The sequence below is a fragment of the Ranitomeya variabilis genome, chromosome 1 (genome assembly GCF_051348905.1).
Source record: "Ranitomeya variabilis isolate aRanVar5 chromosome 1, aRanVar5.hap1, whole genome shotgun sequence".
In the NCBI taxonomy this organism is placed as follows: domain Eukaryota; kingdom Metazoa; phylum Chordata; class Amphibia; order Anura; family Dendrobatidae; genus Ranitomeya; species Ranitomeya variabilis.
The window spans coordinates 784,839,576-784,858,862 of NC_135232.1; the positions used below are offsets into that span (position 1 = coordinate 784,839,576).

The 19,287-nt window shown below is 47.4% G+C and overlaps 1 protein-coding gene across 5 annotated transcripts in view; it reads left to right on the forward strand.

Annotated features, from left to right (window-relative positions):
- MAST3 (microtubule associated serine/threonine kinase 3) overlaps positions 1–19,287 on the forward strand; it is a 191,967-nt gene that overhangs the window by 117,676 nt on the left and 55,004 nt on the right. For all 5 annotated transcript variants that reach the window (XM_077272734.1, XM_077272751.1, XM_077272743.1 and 2 more), the window contains 6 exons: positions 10,449–10,606; positions 12,923–12,998; positions 14,286–14,495; positions 15,079–15,180; positions 16,452–16,584; positions 16,677–16,738. In XM_077272734.1, coding sequence (XP_077128849.1) covers positions 10,449–10,606; positions 12,923–12,998; positions 14,286–14,495; positions 15,079–15,180; positions 16,452–16,584; positions 16,677–16,738 — 741 coding nt within the window. The remainder of the gene's footprint in view (positions 1–10,448; positions 10,607–12,922; positions 12,999–14,285; positions 14,496–15,078; positions 15,181–16,451; positions 16,585–16,676; positions 16,739–19,287) is intronic.

Here is a 19,287-nt window from a genome sequence, read left to right on the forward strand (position 1 = left end):
TTATACTCACCTTCGGGGCGGTCCGGTCCGACGGGTGTCACTAGTCATGGTCCGGTGCCTCCCTTCTTTTTGTGATGCCGTCGTCCTTCCTGCTTCGTGAGGATAATGCATCCCTACGTCATCCACACAGACTTCCCGGCATCGCTCTGTTGCACAAGTGTACTTCTCTGCTCTGTTTATGGCAGGGCAAAGTACTGCAGTGCGAAGGCGCCAGGAAAGGACAGAGAGGCCCGGCGCCTGTGCAATGCAATACCTTACTCTGCCCTTACCAGGGCAGAGAAGTACGATGCCAGGGAGACTGTGTGAATGACTAGCGACACCACTCAGACCGGACCGCGCCGCAGGGGAGTATAATAAAAGGTGTTTTTCTTATCTTTCAGGTCGGGTTGGGGGCAGATATTCAGCATTATAGAATGCTGTATATCAGGCCTGAAAGGTGCCTAATATCTGCCAAACCTGGTGACAGGTTTGCTTTAGCCAGCTGATGCTGAAAGAATTTTTTTTTTTTAAATTAGAAAGTCCCTGGATGGTTTGGCCTAAAAAAGAAAAAAAAAAAATCTCAACTTTTTTCAACCTGCTCCCATGTATGATGGTAAGAAGGGGCGGAGCTGAAATTGATTTTAGGATTCTGACACTGATCATAGCACATTGCAATAGTGATTTATTAATCAATTTAAAAGGAATCTGTCATTCTTTAATCCTGACAATCAAGCTGTGGACACACTTAAGTTAAAGGGAATCTGTCAGCAGGTTTTGGCTATGAAATCTGTGATCAGCTTTATGTAGTGGCAGAGACTCGATGATTCCAGCGATGTATAACTTTACTGGACTGCTTGTTGTAGTTTCAATAAAATCCGCAGAAGATTATCGCTAGAGGGCTATCTGTCTTGTGCTATATAGTCCTCCTGTTCTGTGTAACCTTTCCCCATGACTGGTTGACCCAAAGATCAAAACAAAGTGAACAGTAAGTAAATAAGTGACAATAGTGCATGAAAATTACTTAACATTATTTTGATAGAAGAAGCGTAAAAGCCATTCCACCTACTCGGGACGGTCGTAACCTTTAGTGTTAAAACCTTACCATATGACAAATGACGTAAATGTGATTAAAAGTTGAGCTGGACTGAAGCCCCTGCTAATGGACACCCAACAATGCGGAGCTATATAAGCCTAATGTCCAGCTCAAAGAAAAGGGAAGCCTCGGCAAAAACCGAAAGAAATGTAAGCACATGTTCACACTGGCCACTAAACAGAAAAAACCGAAGATAAAAACAAAATGATCAATTACCCTGCAAGTAATTAAATAGCAGTAGTGCATGAAAATAACAGTAGGGCACTTGGTTTACATTGATTAGCAGCTTTCTGCCTATGGCAGTTTTTTGTGTACTCTGTGTAATCGGTGATGTGGGCGGGTTTATACAGCGCTCTGCATTAGAGAACTGCTCCATCAACAGTGAAAACTGATTTTCTCGAAATTACACCTAACCGCCCAATAAGGGATACATCGCTGGAATCAGGTTTTCAGCCCCTACATCCTGCTGCTCTCAGATTACATTGCACAAATATGCTGACAAGATTGCATTTGAGGGAACAGTATGTCCATGGCATAATGGTTAAGGTTAAAGATCTGCCATACAATAGACTACCTGCATTATACCAATACTGAAGAGGTATTTCAGCTGGAAGAAGTATTCCCAGGAGGTGATAGCTTCTACATCGGTGGGGATCCAACCACATTGTTATTCAATTTATATGGGACTGCTAGAGTGGTGTACTCTACTTTCTCCAGCAATCCCATAAAGAATGAATGGAGCTGTGGTCCATTATAATCGGGAAATAAATGTCGCATTCTGACAATGAGTTACCATCTATCCTGGAAATAAGTGATAATTTCTTCCAACCAGAATACTCTCTTAATCCTGTGTGTGTGTCACCTTTAGATATGTGACCAAAGGAAAGACTGAATTTTTTTAGCTTGAGAATCAAATAGGCCCTCCTTGCCATTTAGAAAATTAGAAACCCTCGTGTAAATTGAAGGGGATAGATTCCATAGAACATGAAATTCTCCTATGTCATATATCTGAGATGGCCAATGATACAGTTCGCACCATGTTTGGATATTTTACATCTGGGTATTCTGCTTTCCTTTCGCACTCCAAAAACCTACTGATGGGGTAATTGGATTGAGTCCTGATGAATACAGTGAGTGATGACAATGTCTGTAGTGTGCACATAAGCATGGGAAATAGAGATAAGATCTTAATAGTAAAGTCTGTTATCCTTTAGACTCTTGACTCATTTTTGTGTCTTATGATACATTTTTGAAAGTTACAATCTATTGGATATCACTGTCAATTTCTTTCTCGCTTCATTGGGGGACACAGGTAACCATGGTGTATGCTGCTGTCACTAGGAGGCTGACACTATGCAAATAAAGAAGAAGTAACTCCTCCCCGGCAGTATACACCCTCCGACAGGCACCAGGCAACTCAGTTTTTGCTTAGTGTCTGTAGGAGGCGGACCTGGATCTAACACCAGATCCGCATTTCTTTTACAGGGATTTGTTGTTTGTTTTTAATCATTTCCCCTTTCTTTTTCAGATACTTTCTTCAGGGTAACAGGGTGCAGTTTTTCTCACCCTGTTTTCCCCACTTTGAGCGACCGAGAGAGCAGTGTGGTATCACCCACATCGCACCCTCTCGGACCCGCTGGGCAGGACTCTGTCCCCTGTCACCCATTCGGGTGTTCAGGGTGACCCTTTCTTCGGTGGCCAGTCCTGCCCGTTTCCCCTCCTCATCCCTCACCTCGGAGCGGGCTGAGAGGAAGACGGCGGTCACATCCAGTGACCCTCTTCCCCTGTTCAGGGGTCGACGCCGTCTTCTGCGCCGGAGAGTCGTGGCGCGGGAAGGAGGACTACTTCCAGGACCCTCTATCTACCAGGGATCCTGATGATTCCTCATCTGCAGGTAGGGAATCTTCAATCAACAAACCCCCCCCCCCCCCCTCCCCCACCAATACCCTGCCCAGCGGCGATCTCCTCTTACCATAGGGGAGCATCTGACAGGGAAGTGGGCTGCATATTCGGGCGTTGAGACCACGTAGGAATGGGAGCAGGAAGGCTGGCATCTTTTCCCCCTCCTTATTCAAACTTGCAGGCTCGTTCGCCCGCCATTTCTCTCTGCCTCATGTTTTTGCTTTCTTAGCGCTTGAGCGCCCTCTGGTGGTGGCCGGAATTAGTGCGGCCGGGATGTGCAGCGTCTCCCTGCTTTTCCCTTTCTTGCCGCTTGAGCGCCCTCTTGTGGCAGTCAACGGTATAGCGGCCGGATTGCTTTCAGTTTTACAGGGGGCGTTCCTTTCTTTCCCCCCTTCGGTCCTGTGCACGCCCACAGCGTCTCACTTTCTCCGCGCTCTTTTCTCCTGCTTCCTGCTCCCTGTCAGCGTCTGCTCATCGCGTGGGACACAGGATTTCTCGGGGGAACACAGGCACCTGCGGTTACCGCTGTCTTTCACCAGGCTCAGCGCTACCTTCTACTCTACCTGGCAGTATTCTCTGGGGACAAGGTAATATTCACCTATGTCCGACCCCACCCCGGCCTTTGCCCCATACGGCCATCCATTACGCCTGCGCTCACTGTAAGAAAAAGTGGGTTTCAGGTCAGCCTTCTCCTTTCTGCCCGTCCTGCGTTCCTCCCACCATGTCAGCTCCCCTGGAAGCTTCAGGGTCCTGGGATGAGTGCACCCCCCCTCCCCCGGAGTGGGCTGTTGCTATGTCTCAATCTGTGTCCGACCTGACTAAGGTTTCTCAGTCCCTGGTCCAGGCACTTGAACGCATCCCGCTTCTCTCTAATGCCACCAGTGCCACGAACGCCTCTCACGGCGATTCGCCCGCACCTGTCCTAGACTCTCACAGAGGCAGACCGGACAAAAGAGACAGAAAACGGACCTTATCTAGATCCTTCTCCAGTTCACCGGACCACATCGGGATTCCCCTATCTGCCCGTTCCCCTTCCTCACAGGCGGACCTCGGGTCTGACGTAACTTCTCAGTCGGAATCTGACTCGGATGCAGATCAGACTTCCGGAACACAAGACATGGTTGATAGCCTTATTTCAGCTATCGTTCAGACGCTTGATCTTAAGGAGGATGAGGCAAGCTCTCAGGACGTCTCCGTTGCTTTTAAACGGATTAAACGTCCCTCTAGGGTTTTCCCTAATCACAAGGAGTTTGACAACACTACCGCCACTCACTGGGAAAACCCTGGCAAGCGTTTCCCAGGCAGGAAACTGCTTGATGTGTTATACCCTTTTCACTCCGACCTGGTCTCCAAGTGGTCCGAGTCTCCTAAGGTCGACGCGCCTGTGTCCAGGCTATCCTCACAGACAGTTCTGTCTATTCCGGACGCGGCTTCCCTTAAGGACCCCTCGGACAGACAAATCGAGGCGCTAGCAAAATCAGCATTTGAGGCCTCCGGAGCCTCCCTTTGCCCTATTTTCGCCTCATCATGGGTAGCCAAGGCTGTATCAGCCTGGGCCAAGACCCTGCGCAGGGGCATTTCGGCCTTTGCTCCTGCTGAAGAACTGTCTGAATTAGCGGATCAGATTTCACTGGCAGGAAAATACCTGATGAATGCCTCCCTTGATGCAGCGGCCTGCTCTACCAGGGCTAATGGCAACATTGTCGCCATTCGCCGGATTCTTTGGTTAAAGGCGTGGAACGCTGATCCCGCATCTAAGAAATCGCTCACTGGTCTGCCCTTCCAGGGCTCCAGACTCTTCGGCTCGCAGCTAGATCAAATGATCTCGGACGCTACTGGCGGTAAGAGTACCTCCTTACCCCAGTCCAAGCCTAAACGTCTCTTCAACAGGAGGGGTCCCCAGTCCTTTCGTCCCTTTCGGTCTTTTGCCTCTTCGGGAAACCCCGTCCAGGACCGTTCCTCCTCACAAGGGGACCGTAGAAAACCTTCTTTCAGGCCTCCGCCACGCTGGAGAGCCAAGAGCCACCCCGCAAAACCATCGGGATCTCGGGGCCGCAGGTTTTCTAATAAATGACGGGTCGCCCCCACCTGGAACTCCTTCCAGGGTGGGAGGCCGCCTTCTTCTATTCTCAGAGGTTTGGCTTTCAGTAGTCGACGACGCCTGGGTCAGGGAGATCGTCACGTCAGGCTACAAAATAGAGTTTTCTTCGCCCCCAGGAAGACGTTTCATGCTCTCTCGTCCTCCCAAACAGCCCTCTCATCTTCCAGGGCTTCTCCAGGCCGTCGATTCGCTCCTCGCCTCGGGAGTCGTAGTGCCGGTGCCTTTTCGCCAGCGGTTTTCCGGGTTTTATTCAAACCTGTTCGTGGTTCCAAAAAAGGACGGCTCTCTCCGTCCGATTCTGGATCTCAAACGATTGAACCGCCACCTTCGGATTCAACACTTCAAAATGGAATCTCTGCGCTCGGTGATCGCGTCCATGGAGCCGGGAGAGTTTCTGTGCTCAGTGGACATTCGGGATGCGTACCTTCACATTCCTATTTGCGTGCAGCATCAGAGGTTCCTCCGATTCGCGATCAGGGAGCATCATTACCAGTTCACTGCCCTCCCCTTCGGGCTGGCATCTGCTCCCAGGGTCTTTACGAAGGTCATGGCAGCTGTCATGGCCATCCTGCGTTCAAAAGGGATTCTGGTAATCCCATACCTCGATCTATTGTTCAAGGGCTCATCCCAGGGGGATTGCAGCCAGAGCCTCCATCTTACTCTGGACACCTTAGTTCGCCTAGGCTGGTTGATCAACTACCAGAAGTCTTCCTTGATTCCAACCCAGCGGCTGGAGTTCCTAGGCATGGAATTCGATACCTTTCGGGCTCAGGTCTTCCTTCCCAAGGAGAAGTTTCTTTCTCTTCGTCGGGGTGTCAGAGCGCTAAAGGGTCCGAGTCCTCTGTCCCTTCGTCTAGCCATGAGAGTTCTGGGGAGAATGGTCGCTTCTATGGAAGCGGTCCCCTATGCTCAGTTCCACTCTCGTCCCCTCCAGCTGGCTCTTCTGTCTGCCTGGGACAGGAACCCGCTTTCCCTGGACCGTCCGTTTCGCCTCTCCCCCAGGACGAGACAGTCTCTCTCTTGGTGGACGCTGTCCACCTCCATTCTGCGCGGGAGGTCATTTTTACCCCCCCACTGGCAGGTGATTACCACCGACGCCAGTCTCCAAGGTTGGGGAGCGGTCTTTCTCCACCTCACAGCCCAGGGCCGCTGGACTGCTCGAGAGGCGTGCCTCTCGATCAACCTCTTGGAAATCAGAGCCATCTTCCTAGCCCTCATCCGCTGGGAGTCCCTCCTTTCGGGAAAGCCGGTCCGCATTCAGTCGGACAACGCCACGGCCGTGGCATACATAAATCACCAAGGGGGGACTCGCAGCAGTCAAGTCATGGCGGAAGTAGCAAAAATTTTCCGCTGGGCGGAGGGTCATGTTCCCTCTCTGTCAGCCGTCCACATCCCAGGGGTGGACAATTGGGAGGCCGACTTTCTAAGTCGCCAGGGCATCGTGGCGGGCGAGTGGTCTCTTCTTCCAGCAATCTTCAGCCAGATTTGCCAGCGGTGGGGCGTTCCAGACGTCGACTTGATGGCCTCCCGGGCAAACCACAAAGTTCCCCAGTACGTCGCCAGGTCTCGGGACCCGATGGCCGTCGGATGCGACGCTCTCGTGATCTCTTGGGCCCAGTTCCGGATGCCCTATCTGTTCCCGCCTCTCCCTCTGATCCCAAGGGTCGTAAAGAAGATCAAGTCGGAAGGGGTCCCCGTACTCTTGGTAGCTCCAGATTGGCCTCGCAGAGCCTGGTACGCAGAGCTGATAAACATGTTATCGGATGTTCCGTGGAGACTTCCGGATCTTCCGGACCTTCTTTCACAGGGGCCTCTCTCCCACCCGAATTCTCGGTTGCTGAATTTAACGGTATGGCAGTTGAGGCCGCGGTCCTGAAGAACGCGGGTTTTTCTCATAGCGTCATCCAGACTATGATAAGAGCGAGGAAACCGGCCTCATCGCGTGTCTACCACAGATGTTGGAAGGCCTTTTTCCGGTGGTGTCAGGATAACAATCTGTTTCCTATGACCTTTTCCCTTCCTTCCCTTCTCAGCTTTCTTCAAACGGGCCTAGATTCGGGTCTTTCCCTTAGCACCTTGAAGGGTCAGATCTCCGCTCTATCAATTCTTTTTCAAAGAGACCTGGCTTCCCTGCCTCAGGTGAGGACCTTCATCCAGGGGGTCGCTCATATAGCTCCCCCTTACCGGTCTCCTGTTGAGCCTTGGGATCTCAACCTCGTCTTAGATGCCCTGCAGCGGCCGCCCTTTGAACCGCTTCAGGATGTTTCCTTCTCGCTTCTATCCTGGAAGGTAGCCTTTTTGATCGCCATCACCTCCATTAGAAGGGTTTCAGAGCTGGCGGCTTTATCCTGTCGTTCTCCCTTTCTGGTACTGCATCAAGACAAGGTGGTTCTTCGTCCGGTTCCTTCCTTCTTACCGAAAGTTGTCTCATCTTTTCATATCAACGAGGACATTGTCCTCCCGTCCTTTTGCCCTTCCCCGGTTCATCCATTGGAGAAATCCCTTCACAAGCTGGATGTGGTCAGGGCTATCCGGATTTACGTCGCCAGAACTGCCTCTTTTCGTCAGGCCGATCCTCTGTTCGTCGTCTCGGATGGGCGTCGAAAGGGTCTTCCGGCCTCCAAGTCCACGATTGCTCGTTGGACTCGTTCGGCGGTTTTGGAGGCATACCGCGTCCAAGACAAACAGCCTCCTTCGGGGGTGAAGGCTCACTCTACCCGGGCAGTGGGAGCTTCCTGGGCAGTTCGTCACCAAGCTTCGGCCTCGCAGGTTTGCAAGGCCGCTACATGGTCTTCCATGCACACCTTTGTCAAATTCTACGGGGTGCATACTCAGGCTTCCGCGGACGCGAGCCTGGGTAGGAGGATACTGCAGGCAGCGGTTTCTCACCGGCCAACCTGACTCCTCTTTTTCTGCAGAATACCCGCCCTAGGGACTGCTTTGGGACGTCCCATGGTTACCTGTGTCCCCCAATGAAGCGAGAAAGAAAGAGGGATTTTTGGTTCTTACCGTAAAATCTCTCTCTTGGAGCCTTCATTGGGGGACACAGCACCCTCCCTTGAAGTTGTACCGTGTTGGCTAACGTGCCGTTGTTGTGGGTTGGTACATAGGTTGAGTTTTATATTGCCTGTTCCTACTACTGCTTTTGCACCAACTGAGTTGCCTGGTGCCTGTCGGAGGGTGTATACTGCCGGGGAGGAGTTACTTCTTCTTTATTTGCATAGTGTCAGCCTCCTAGTGACAGCAGCATACACCCATGGTTACCTGTGTCCCCCAATGAAGGCTCCAAGAAAGAGATTTTACGGTAAGAACCAAAAATCCCTCTTTTTTATCTTCCCAGTTAGCTATAGTCATTACTTGCAAAGTACATATATTAATTAAAATTGTTACCAATCGCTGCTTTCTTCCAGTCCCAGCACTATTATAATCCCCTTCTGCACCACATCATTACAGTTCTTCCATGTGGACCTTAAAGGGAACCTGTCACCCCCAAAATCGAAGGTGAGCTAAGCCCACCAGCATCAGGGGCTTATCTGCAGCATACTGTAATGCTGTAGATAAGCCCCCGATATATCCTGAAAGATGAGAAAAAGAGGTTAGATTATACTCACTTGGAGGGCGATCCGATCCGATGGACGTCGCGGTCCGGTCTGGGGCCTCCCATCTTCATAGGATGACGTCCTCTTCTTGTCTTCACGCTCCGGCCCAGGCGTACTTTGTCTGCCCTGTTGAGGGCAGTGCAAAGTACTGCAGTGTGCAGGCGCTGGGCCTCTCTGACCCTTCCCGGCGCCTGCGCACTGCAGTACTTTGCTCTGTCCTCAACAGGGCAGACAAAGTACGCCTGCGCCGGAGCCGCAGCATGAAGACAAGAAGAGGACGTCATCGTAAGAAGATGGGAGGCCCCGGACCTGACCTCGACGCCCATGGGACCAGAACTGCAGCGGGACCACCCCTGGGTGAGTATAATCTAACCTCTTTTTTTCATCTTTCAGGATACATCGGCGGCTTATCTACAGCATTCCAGAATGCTGTAGATAAGCCCCTGATGCTGATGGGCTTAGCTCACCTTCGATTTTCTTAATGCTAATCTGAGACTTGCATCGAGACTCAGAAGGTGCCCTGTTGACTGGATAATGAGACATGTGGCGCAGAAGAGGATAGGAATGACAATGGGTATGAAAAAAGCCAGTGATCCGTCAGTATATGGCATATAGTAATTATGGCTAGGGGTATGGCAAAAAGAAATAAATCACCACACTGCTACTTTAAAGGCAATCTCTCATTAGTCATGCTGCATTAGCAATGGGCTACATGAATGGGAGCCTGGCTGTGCGATTGCAGCAAGGTATTGTCACAATTCCTCTGCTCAGTGTTTCTGGGAATCAGTGATGGACAGCTTTGTCATCCTATCCTGTGCTGAGCTGTCGGTGCTTTGAGTGACAGCTCAGTTGACCTATGTGAGACTGGGAGGTGCAGAGATTTCTCCAGGTGCACCCTGTTCTTAGTAATTTCCCTGCTATTTAGGTGAGCTGTCTGGCCCAGATCACTGCCAATCAAAAGCTTCTACTCTGTTGTTTGCCTGATTCCTGTGCTATGAGTTCTGTTACGCTTCCTGACCTTTCGGACTGTGTTCTGACTACCCATTTGTTATTGCTGCTTTGCTTATCCTCTATACTGTATCTCTGGTTTTCTGACCCTGGACTGTGATCTGACTTGCGCCTTTATCTGTTCTCTTAATTTACTATGTGCTCTCTTGGTACTGACCCTGGAACTTCTGACTTCTCTGCCTCACGGCCTGTCCATGAGTAGTGACTAGTGTCACATGTATACTCAGAATCATTGTAATAATAATATAATAATAATCTTTATTTTTATATAGCGCTAACATATTCCGCAGCGCTTTACAGTTTGCACACATTATCATTGCTGTCCCTGAAAGGGCTCACAATCTAAATTCCCTATCAGTATGTCTTTGGACATTGTGACGTTTCAGAGAAAACTGTGCAGCTGGCTGGGGACCATAGTGTGAGAGACCTGACTAGTCTGAAGCGGCCTACCTGGCTTTCTCCCTGACCAGCTCCATTTGGTTACCAGGTCTCTCCCTATAGGAGCGGGGCTAGAGACTTTTCAGATGGTTCTCTCTGAAATGCCACAACGCCTCTGCAGCCAGGCTCTGACTCGTGCTGCCCATTGTTCGGCCAACATGGATGTAGTGACAAGTTCCCCTTTAAAATAGCCGTTAGATGGTTTTTTGTTTTTTTTGTTTGTTTTTTTTAAGACTTTGTGCTCCAATGCTTTATTGTATGCGTAACCTGCTCCTGTTTTTCATGATGTCTTGCTTTTTCCTTTAATGTATACATTTTTTTTCTGCAGTCTTCCTCCTCCTCCCAGGAGAGGTTACACCAACTGCCCTTCCAGCCCACCGCTGATGAATTGCACTTTCTCTCCAAACACTTCCGGAGCACAGAGAGCGTCACAGATGAGGATGGAAGGCGTTCTCCATGCATGCGCCCTCGTTCCCGAAGCCTCAGGTAAGAGGTCTGCTTCGACTTTCAAAAGGAATTTGTAATGAGGACCTGGTGTCTATTTATATTACTCAGATAGCATTGGACTTTATGAATAGTGCGATTTTGACCATTTTGTTAAAGCCCTTTACATGATTACTGAATAAAGTCGTCTTTTATCTTCACGGTGTAATATTCTGCTTTAGACCTTCAAGATACATATGTATTTGTCTACATGGACTTTTTCAAAAGGGTTTTTAGGCACCAATCTTGAGAAGGGTACAAAATAATTCCTGCATTTATAATTAATGAAAGGCCATGTACATTAGGACTTTCACATTTTCAGGAAGTTGAGTCGCCTAAGGCATCTTGCTAAAGGCAGCCGTAGGCTACGTTCACATTTGCGTTGTTAGGCGCAGCGTCGGCGACGCAACCAACAACATGTACACAACGCAGCGTTTTGCGACACATGCGTTGTCATAAGATCTTACAGATCGGGACTTTCGGCGCAGGGAAAACGCTACAAGTAGCGTCCCCTGCGCCCTGTCTTGTGCGTCTATATGACGCATGCGCCATAAAATGCAATACAACGCATACCGGCGCATGTCCATGCGCCCACCTATGTTAAAGATAGGGGCGCATGACGCATGCGTCGATATGCGTCGACGACGCTGCGCCCAACAACGCAAATGTGAACGTAGCCTTAAAGGGCAGAGCTTGTCTTCGGTTAGAGTGGCCTGATCAAAAACCACTCCTTAGGCATGGCAAGGAAAGTGAGTGCCTTATGGGGATTTATGAGAAGGCACTCGCGTACCATGAGAAATAAGATTCAGTGGTCTGATTAAACCAAGCTAGAGCTTTTGTACACCATTCAAAGCATGATGGCGGCAGTAGTTTTCCGAAACTGTAACATTAAGGGGAGCAGTGGATACCTGAATTGAAAACCTGAAATGTGCTCCTGGATGCTTTGGTCCTTAGACTGGGGTGACTGTTAATTTAACAGCAGGACAATGATGCTAAGCACAAGATAGAAATTACTTTGAGACAAGTTGAGTGGCCCAGCGCGAGATCAGAATTAAACTTGACCGATCATTTTTGGGCAGATCTAAAAAATAAAAGCTTTATATTTGGTGCTTCCCATCTGAGCAGATAGAATGCAGGAGGGCCTGCAGAAAAGAAGGCAAATTCCAATTTTGCCAAGCTTATAGTGTGTGCCTTGAAGCTGTAGTTGCTGCCAGACATGCCCTAATTGAGTAGCTGGTGACTGTCCTAAATACTTACGTAAATGTGACATTAAACAATTTTTAATTTTTTGTTAATGACATACTAATTGCATTGTCATCATGGAGTATATTGGGTGAATTTTATAAAGCCACTATTGTCCATTTTAGTATGAATTTGTAAAGGAATGAAATGTAGTAAAGTTGTCTGAACACATTGTAAATGTGAAAAAAAAATGCCTACAGCTTCAGGACATCCAATCTTGAATCCTTGCTTCTTGTCTTTTTTATTATTTTTCTACACTTCTTCTCCTTTTGTTCTCCTTCCCTTCTATCTTTCTCTCTTCTTGACTTATGTCCTTTTTATATTTCTTGTTCTGTGGAATTATTTCTCCTCCTCTTCTTGTTTTTTACATTTTAATTCCATTTCTCCTTGTGCTTTTGCTAGTGTAGCCTGCACTACTTGCTTACATTAAATAGATCGCCAGTACCTAAAATGTCCTTTCTAAATATCTATATTTCTACCCTAATGAATTTTGTAATTACTTTTATTATACCATTTCCTACACTTCTCCCTATATATCTAATCCCTAAATGTTTTCATTTACACTTCCCTTCCTGTGATGCATTGTTTGAGAGGAGTCTCAAATGTGACGTCCTAGGAGGCTGGGGCTGCACTCACCTGGCAGCGTCCGTCACCCCTCCTGGTGCATGACGTCATCAGGGGGCAGCGCTTCAGTTACTTTCTACAGTTTCCCCACCCTCTTAAGATGTCCTATATTCATAGTCATGGTTATAGACGCTTCGGGAGAGGTGAGCTTCTATAGTCGCCTCCACATCTAACTGTGAAACAAGGCATCAGGGGGCAGAGTGACACCAGAGCCGACCCCTGATGACTATTCGATTGAGGGAGGTGCTAGAAGCTTTGGGGTGAGCTGGTGTCACTCGCACATCTTCTATCACCGCTCCTTTATGACGATTTGTAAAGGGTGTAAAGATGGGTGTTCTAAAAGGACATTTTAGGTACCGGACCTACCTGTAAAATAGCTGTCAATGCTTATGACAACATTGTTTAATGTCCAGTTATAGAGTATCTCAAATGACTCCTTTGTTTGTCCTTCAGCCCTGGCCGAGCATCTACAAGTTTTGATAATGAGATCATTATGATGAATCATGTTTACAAGGAAAGATTCCCCAAGGTAGGTGCATGATGGAATCTGTAGCATATCTTGTGTCTAAAATGGGGCCCTGTCAGGACAGCAGAGCTAGCTGCATGTTCCTTGTGGTATCCATTCATCTGTATGAGAGATCTCAACATTTCTGAGCAAGTACTACTATAGCCAATTTTTAAAACTCCTATTCGAAATAATAGAGAGAATTGCGTTTCTGTGGACACCATTTGAGATTGGAATACAATTTATGTCTCTACTCCATTGGCTATGCTTCCCTGCTATTAAAGGCATTGCTCCCATCCAGAAAACCTTTCATCCTCACATAGTTGGCTTTAAAAATAAATTATATATTATTATATAATATAAGGCACTGCGTTGGACCCGGAGAGGGTAACGCAAGTTATGATAGAGATAGATATATATTTTATTATTTACATGAACGGAGTTACCATCCCCGGGTCCAGTGATATGTCTTCAACATTGCCCCAGTCTGTTATTTTGGCTACGATGGAGAAGTCGTCTTTACAGCGCTTCAGCTAGTCACTGAGCTTAGCGGCCTATGCCATCTACGTCGGTAAAAGTACTGCGCTCTGCAATATCGGGGAGGAGAGGAATGGCTGCCGCCCAAACGTTTGTGTGACCGAACAGCTATCTGAAGTGTTTTACACAACTGTAATACAAATCTGGGTGGAAATTATTTATCACGTGTTATCAAGAAAACGTTTTACGAAGCCTGCTGTGTTGTGATGAGTGTTACTGATGAGCGAATGTGTATTATCCGAACATGCTCGTGTGCTAGCTGAGTGTCTTTGGCTTGCTCTAATAATATGTTCAAGTCCCCGCAGCTGCATGTGTTGTGGCTGTTCATTCAGGGGATTGCCTAACAAACAGGAATCCCTGCATGTGTTGCAGCTGTCGAACAGCCACAAGACAGGCAGCCGCGGGGACTCGATCATATTATTCAAGCAAGACTCGGATAGGAGAGCACCTGAGCGTGTGCAGATACTGATAACACAAAGCAGAATCCAGAATAATTTTAGTGGCAGAGATCTTGTGTAGGAGCTTAGGAACGCCTTTAAGTTCGATTTACACACAATAGTTTGCAGCATTTTTTACATATCTAATCAACAAAATTGACAAGCATGCATTTCAAATTTTGTCAAAATGTGCAAGTGTCTTGTTCTATAAAGAATGGAAAGGAGGGGTAGCAAAATATCTGTAACCAACTGTTTCTAAAGTCATTTTTTTTTCAAGTGGTAAATCCCATTGATTTTCTTTTATTAATTACAGTTTCCCTATATTTCTATACTCTAGGCAACTGCACAAATGGAGGAGAGACTCGAAGACATCATAACAAATCTCTGTCCTAGTCGAACCTTACCTCTTGCCGATGGCGTCCTAGGCTTTATACATCACCAGATCATTGAGCTGGCCCGAGATTGTCTGGATAAATCTAAGGGGGCTCTAGTTACCTCTAGATACTTCGTGGAGTTGCAGGAGAAATTGGAAAAGATGCTAGAAGATGTAAGCTATTTAAAGAATAATTGAGACTTAAGGGTATGTGCACACGTTGCGGATTTGACGCTGCGGACCTTCAGCTGTTTTCCATGCATTTTACAGTAGCATGTAAAGCTATGGAAGACCAAATCCGCTGTGCACATGCTGCGGAAAATTCTGCGCAGAATTGCTGCGGTTTATTTTCTGCAGCATGTCAATTCTTTGTGCGGATTCTGTAGCGTTTTACATCTGTTCCTTAATAGGAATCCGCATGTGAAATCTGCACAAAAATTGCACTAAATGTGCAGGTAAAACGCAGGGAGTTTTACCTGCGGATTTTGCAAAATTCCCAATGGAATCCGCAACGTGTGCACATACCCTAAGTTTCCATACCATCATTTTTATTTTCCCATTGGACTTTGTGGACAGAAAAAAAAAAAGTGGGGTTATAGTAACTGCAGATAAAGTTGCTTTGAGAGAATGAGTAGAGTTTGAAAAGATGCACAAAGCCTTCAAGTAGTAAAGATATCTTAGTTTAGTGAAAAGCAAGACCTTATATGCTCTTCTAGTTTATTTTAATTGTAATTTGACTTATTTTTATCTGCTTTAGGCTTACAATCGCTCGGAGAGTGAAGAAGTGACTTTCATCGTTCAGCTGGCAAGAAAGTTGCTGATGGTTATTGCACGTCCTGCAAGACTCCTTGAGTGTCTGGTAATTAAGTCCTTATTGCAATTCAGCAACCAAATCCACAGCAAATCTCTCACGTGGCACACTGTTGTGGGAAAATCCACAATAGATTTGCTGCAAATTTGCTGTGTGCGCTGGGACCTTAAACCTTGTTACTAAAATCTGATTGGAAATCTCACTTTATACTTATGGTAGGTCATGCCTTTATGAGTTTTGCTACATAATGTTAAAATCGTGGCAAAACATTTTGAAGAGCAACTAAGTAATGGCCTGCAGACATGATCTGTACCATTTTCCTATTAAGACTCTTTTCTCTTCCCCCCCCCCCCCCCCCCACACAAACACTTGAATTTAGGTTTTGATCTATCCCCTATATGGTAATCAAAAGAAGTTAAAATAAAAACTTTTTAATAATTAATATTTTAATGGTATGCAAATTGCCTCTTCAGAGAAAAAGAGGACTTGAACTCGAACTCTATAGCGCCACCTATTGGAAGTAGAGATCCTACAAGTCACAATCAACCCTTTAACGAGTCGTGCAATATGACTTAGGATAAAAGCCAAATCAGTATCTCAATTCGCAGACACGGTGTTTCGGGCTGTTGGCCCTCGTCAGTGCGAAGCATGAGAACTGATTTGGCTAGGTGAGAGGCTCTGGACTGGGGTCTAAGGGGTAACGTTTCTCCTTATGGAGAGTGACATACCAGCTGGCTTATCAAGGTAAGGAGGCTTATTCGCCGTGCAATGCTCCTCTGGGAAATTAAATATGCAAATTGCCTTTTCAGAGAAAAAGAGGACTTAAATGGTAATTTTTTTTGCAATATGCCAAAAAATCGCTATACCTGCTGCCGCTATGGCAGTACTTTCTTAGCAACTGATAATAGGTTTAGTTATTTTCTTTTTATATTATAGGCTTTGCTGATAAATAATATTTTTTTAAATACTATAATGGCCAATGTAAAATATAAAACATCGTACACTCACCTCCCAGACCAACGTTATTCGAGCAATTTCCGCACGGTGTCTATCGGCACTCGCGTCGTGTTATGTCACAAACAATCCAACAGTGACCACTGATGGGCTGCAGCGCTCACACTTCCCTTGGACTGGACTATTTTGGATGAGAGAAGTGTGAGCACTGACATTGCTGGGGCTGTGCCGACTCAGGAGGTGAGGGTATGCTGTTCTCATTTATCATGGGGCTCTGTTGCAATTGCCTAAGGGTTGGTCCTTTGTCGGTCTCTGAAAACATTTTTTTTTTTTTTTTCTCAATTACATTTTTTTTTTCTGTCTAGGAATTTGATCCAGAGCAGTTTTACCATTTGTTAGAGGCTGCCGAGGGTCATGCCAAGGAGGGCCAGGGTATAAAGACTGACATTCCACGTTACATCATCAGCCAATTGGGGCTCACAAAGGATCCACTAGAAGGTGAATTATTAGCTGTGTGGTGTCGTTGTATCCTTTATATTTATGGTGAGACATTGAAAAATTGAATAATAATCTGCCATTCTCTTTTACAGAGATTGTTCAGCTGGATAATTATGATTCTGAATCCACACTGCAGCAAGAAGAATTCCAAGATGTAAGGCCTGAGACAATTTATTGATCTTAACCACATTTAAATGGAATGTGTCATCAGAAAACAACCTTTTATTGAAATCCGGATTTTATGTTCAGCATATTTTATTTTATTTATTTTTTTTGTGCATACACCTTCCCGACCAGGCAATTTTTCCATTTTTGAGTTTTTATTTTTTTTCTCCCCCTTCTTCCGAGAGCCATAACTTTTTTTCTTTTTTTTTTTAATTTATGTCCACAGCTGTTTGAAGGATTATTTTTTTCCCGTCTCCCATGACAGCACACCTGAGAGAGGGATCCGCCCAGTCAGGACAGGAAACCTACTGAAATAAAAGGGCGGTACCTCTCCCTCGCTTCAGTTGGGTTTCCTGTCCTGATGGGAACCCCTTGTGCTGAAGAACGGCGGTTCGATTTTATTAACAGAAGATCTTCTTACCCGCTCCTGTCCCGGCACTGGAAGCACAGGCAGGGCGCCTGTATGTCGGCCTTCAGGAGCGGTAGCGCCGTTCGCAGATCCCATAGGGCTCTTGCGCACGTGCGGGCGTCGGTCCGGCACAGTCCGGACTCCTGGGGCCGGTCTCTGTCCGCCACGCCGCTCTCTCCCCCTTAGCTGGGCCACTTCCGGATGCGCGGCTGACGTTGCGCGCAAGGTACGCTGGGAGTGGGCGTGCCCGCGTGACGTCAGACCGGCGCGCCGGATCCAAGATGGCGGCGCCCATGCAGAGAACGCCGGTAACGCCACAGGCTACCCGGCGGTATCCAGGGGAAGGAAAAAGAGCGCAACGGTCACCGGAAGAGGTGGAGAGCACGAGTACCCTTTATTAAGGGAGAAATAACGCTGGAGCAACGCTCATTTCCATACAGCTATTCCAGACATGGAGGATCGTATGGAACTCCAGCAGCAGCAGCAGCCTTTACAGCAGCAGCAGCAGCGTGAGCCCCTGTCAAGTGATACGCCTGCTCACCAGCGTACCAAAAAAGATAGCCGCTCGAGCACAAGGAGTGGCAAACGCCCTGGTCGGTCGTCTCAGGATTCTACCCCCAGAAGAATCGTTCCACGTGCTCCTAGTCCGCCTCAGATTCCGGTACCGTTTGTGGTCAGCGGGTGGTGAGTGATCTACGTGAATGTCACCCTGGTGGTAATAGGCTACATTTTCTGTTTACTTGGCAGGCGCCGAGGAAGGCTAGCTCCAAGACCAGGAATAAGGAATGTGCCCTCTGTAGAGCTCCGTTGGCAGTCCAGTGGCAGAAAAGTCTTTGCTTAGATTGTATTCAAAAAACCATCCAGGAAGAAACCCCTGACTTTGCCTCTAGTCTAAGGGCAATAATTAGAGCAGAAGTAGAAGGCTCTGTTAAAGCGGCCCTTAAGAAAAAGGGTAGTAGAGACCCAGAACCAGTTTCCGCGTCGGAGGTTTCTCATTCTGAAGAGGAATATCAGGAGGATCCATTGTCTCCCTGCTCCTCCGCCTCTAAGTCCCCTGGCTCCTCTTCAGATAGTGATATTGGGGGGCGTCCATGCTTTCTTACCGAAAACATGGACAAACTGGTTAAAGCCGTTAGAGCTTCTATGGGCCTAAAAGATGAGAAGACAGCCAAATCCCTGGAGGACATTATGTTCGGAGGGTTGGAGGAAAAAAGAAAACGTACGTTTCCCGTTAACTCCAAAATAAAAGCCCTTATTGACAAAGAATGGAAAAAGCCGGAAAAATCGGGTAATCTGCCCTCTGCTTCTAAAAGACGTTACCCCTTTGAGGAAAAAGATTCAGAGACTTGGGATAAAGTGCCTAAAATTGATGGCGCAGTAGCAAAATCTTCTAAAAAGATATCCCTTCCCTTAGAGGACTCTGGGGTATTAAGGGACCCCTTAGATAAAAAGGCGGACGGTTTCTTAAGACACACCTGGGAAGCAACCGCAGGCGCTCTGAAACCTGCAATTGCAGGAACCTGTGTGTCTCGTTCCCTTATTGTTTGGCTACAGCAAATAGAGGAGCAGTTGACATCTAAAGCTCCAAGAGACGAAATTTTATCTAATGTGACTATGGCTAAAGGGGCAGCCGCCTTTATAGCAGATTCATCAGCAGATTCCGTAAGGTTGGCGGCCAGAGCTGCAGGTTTATCCAATGCAGCTAGGCGTGCTCTCTGGTTAAAGGGGTGCCCGGGAGACCTGCCCTCAAAAAACAGACTCTGTTCTATACCTTGTGATGGCCATTTCCTCTTCGGTAAAAAGTTGGAGGACATTCTGGAAAAAGCCGGTGACAGGAAAAAGGGTTTTCCTCGCTTTCCAGTGGACTTTAGAAGGCCTTATTTTCGGAGGGGCAAATTTAGTAGAGGCCGCCCCCCGGGAGACAGAAGGGGCTGGGACTCCAGAGACAAAAGGGGATGTGGATATATGTTTAAAGGTCCCTCAACTTCAACTAAAAAGCCCTCCCAATGACGCCAGGCCAGTAGGGGGGAGGCTTGCATCTTTTTTCCCAGCCTGGGTAAACATCTCCCCCTCTCATTGGGCTCTGATGGTGGTCAAAGACGGCCTAAAAATAGATTTTGTTTATCCAC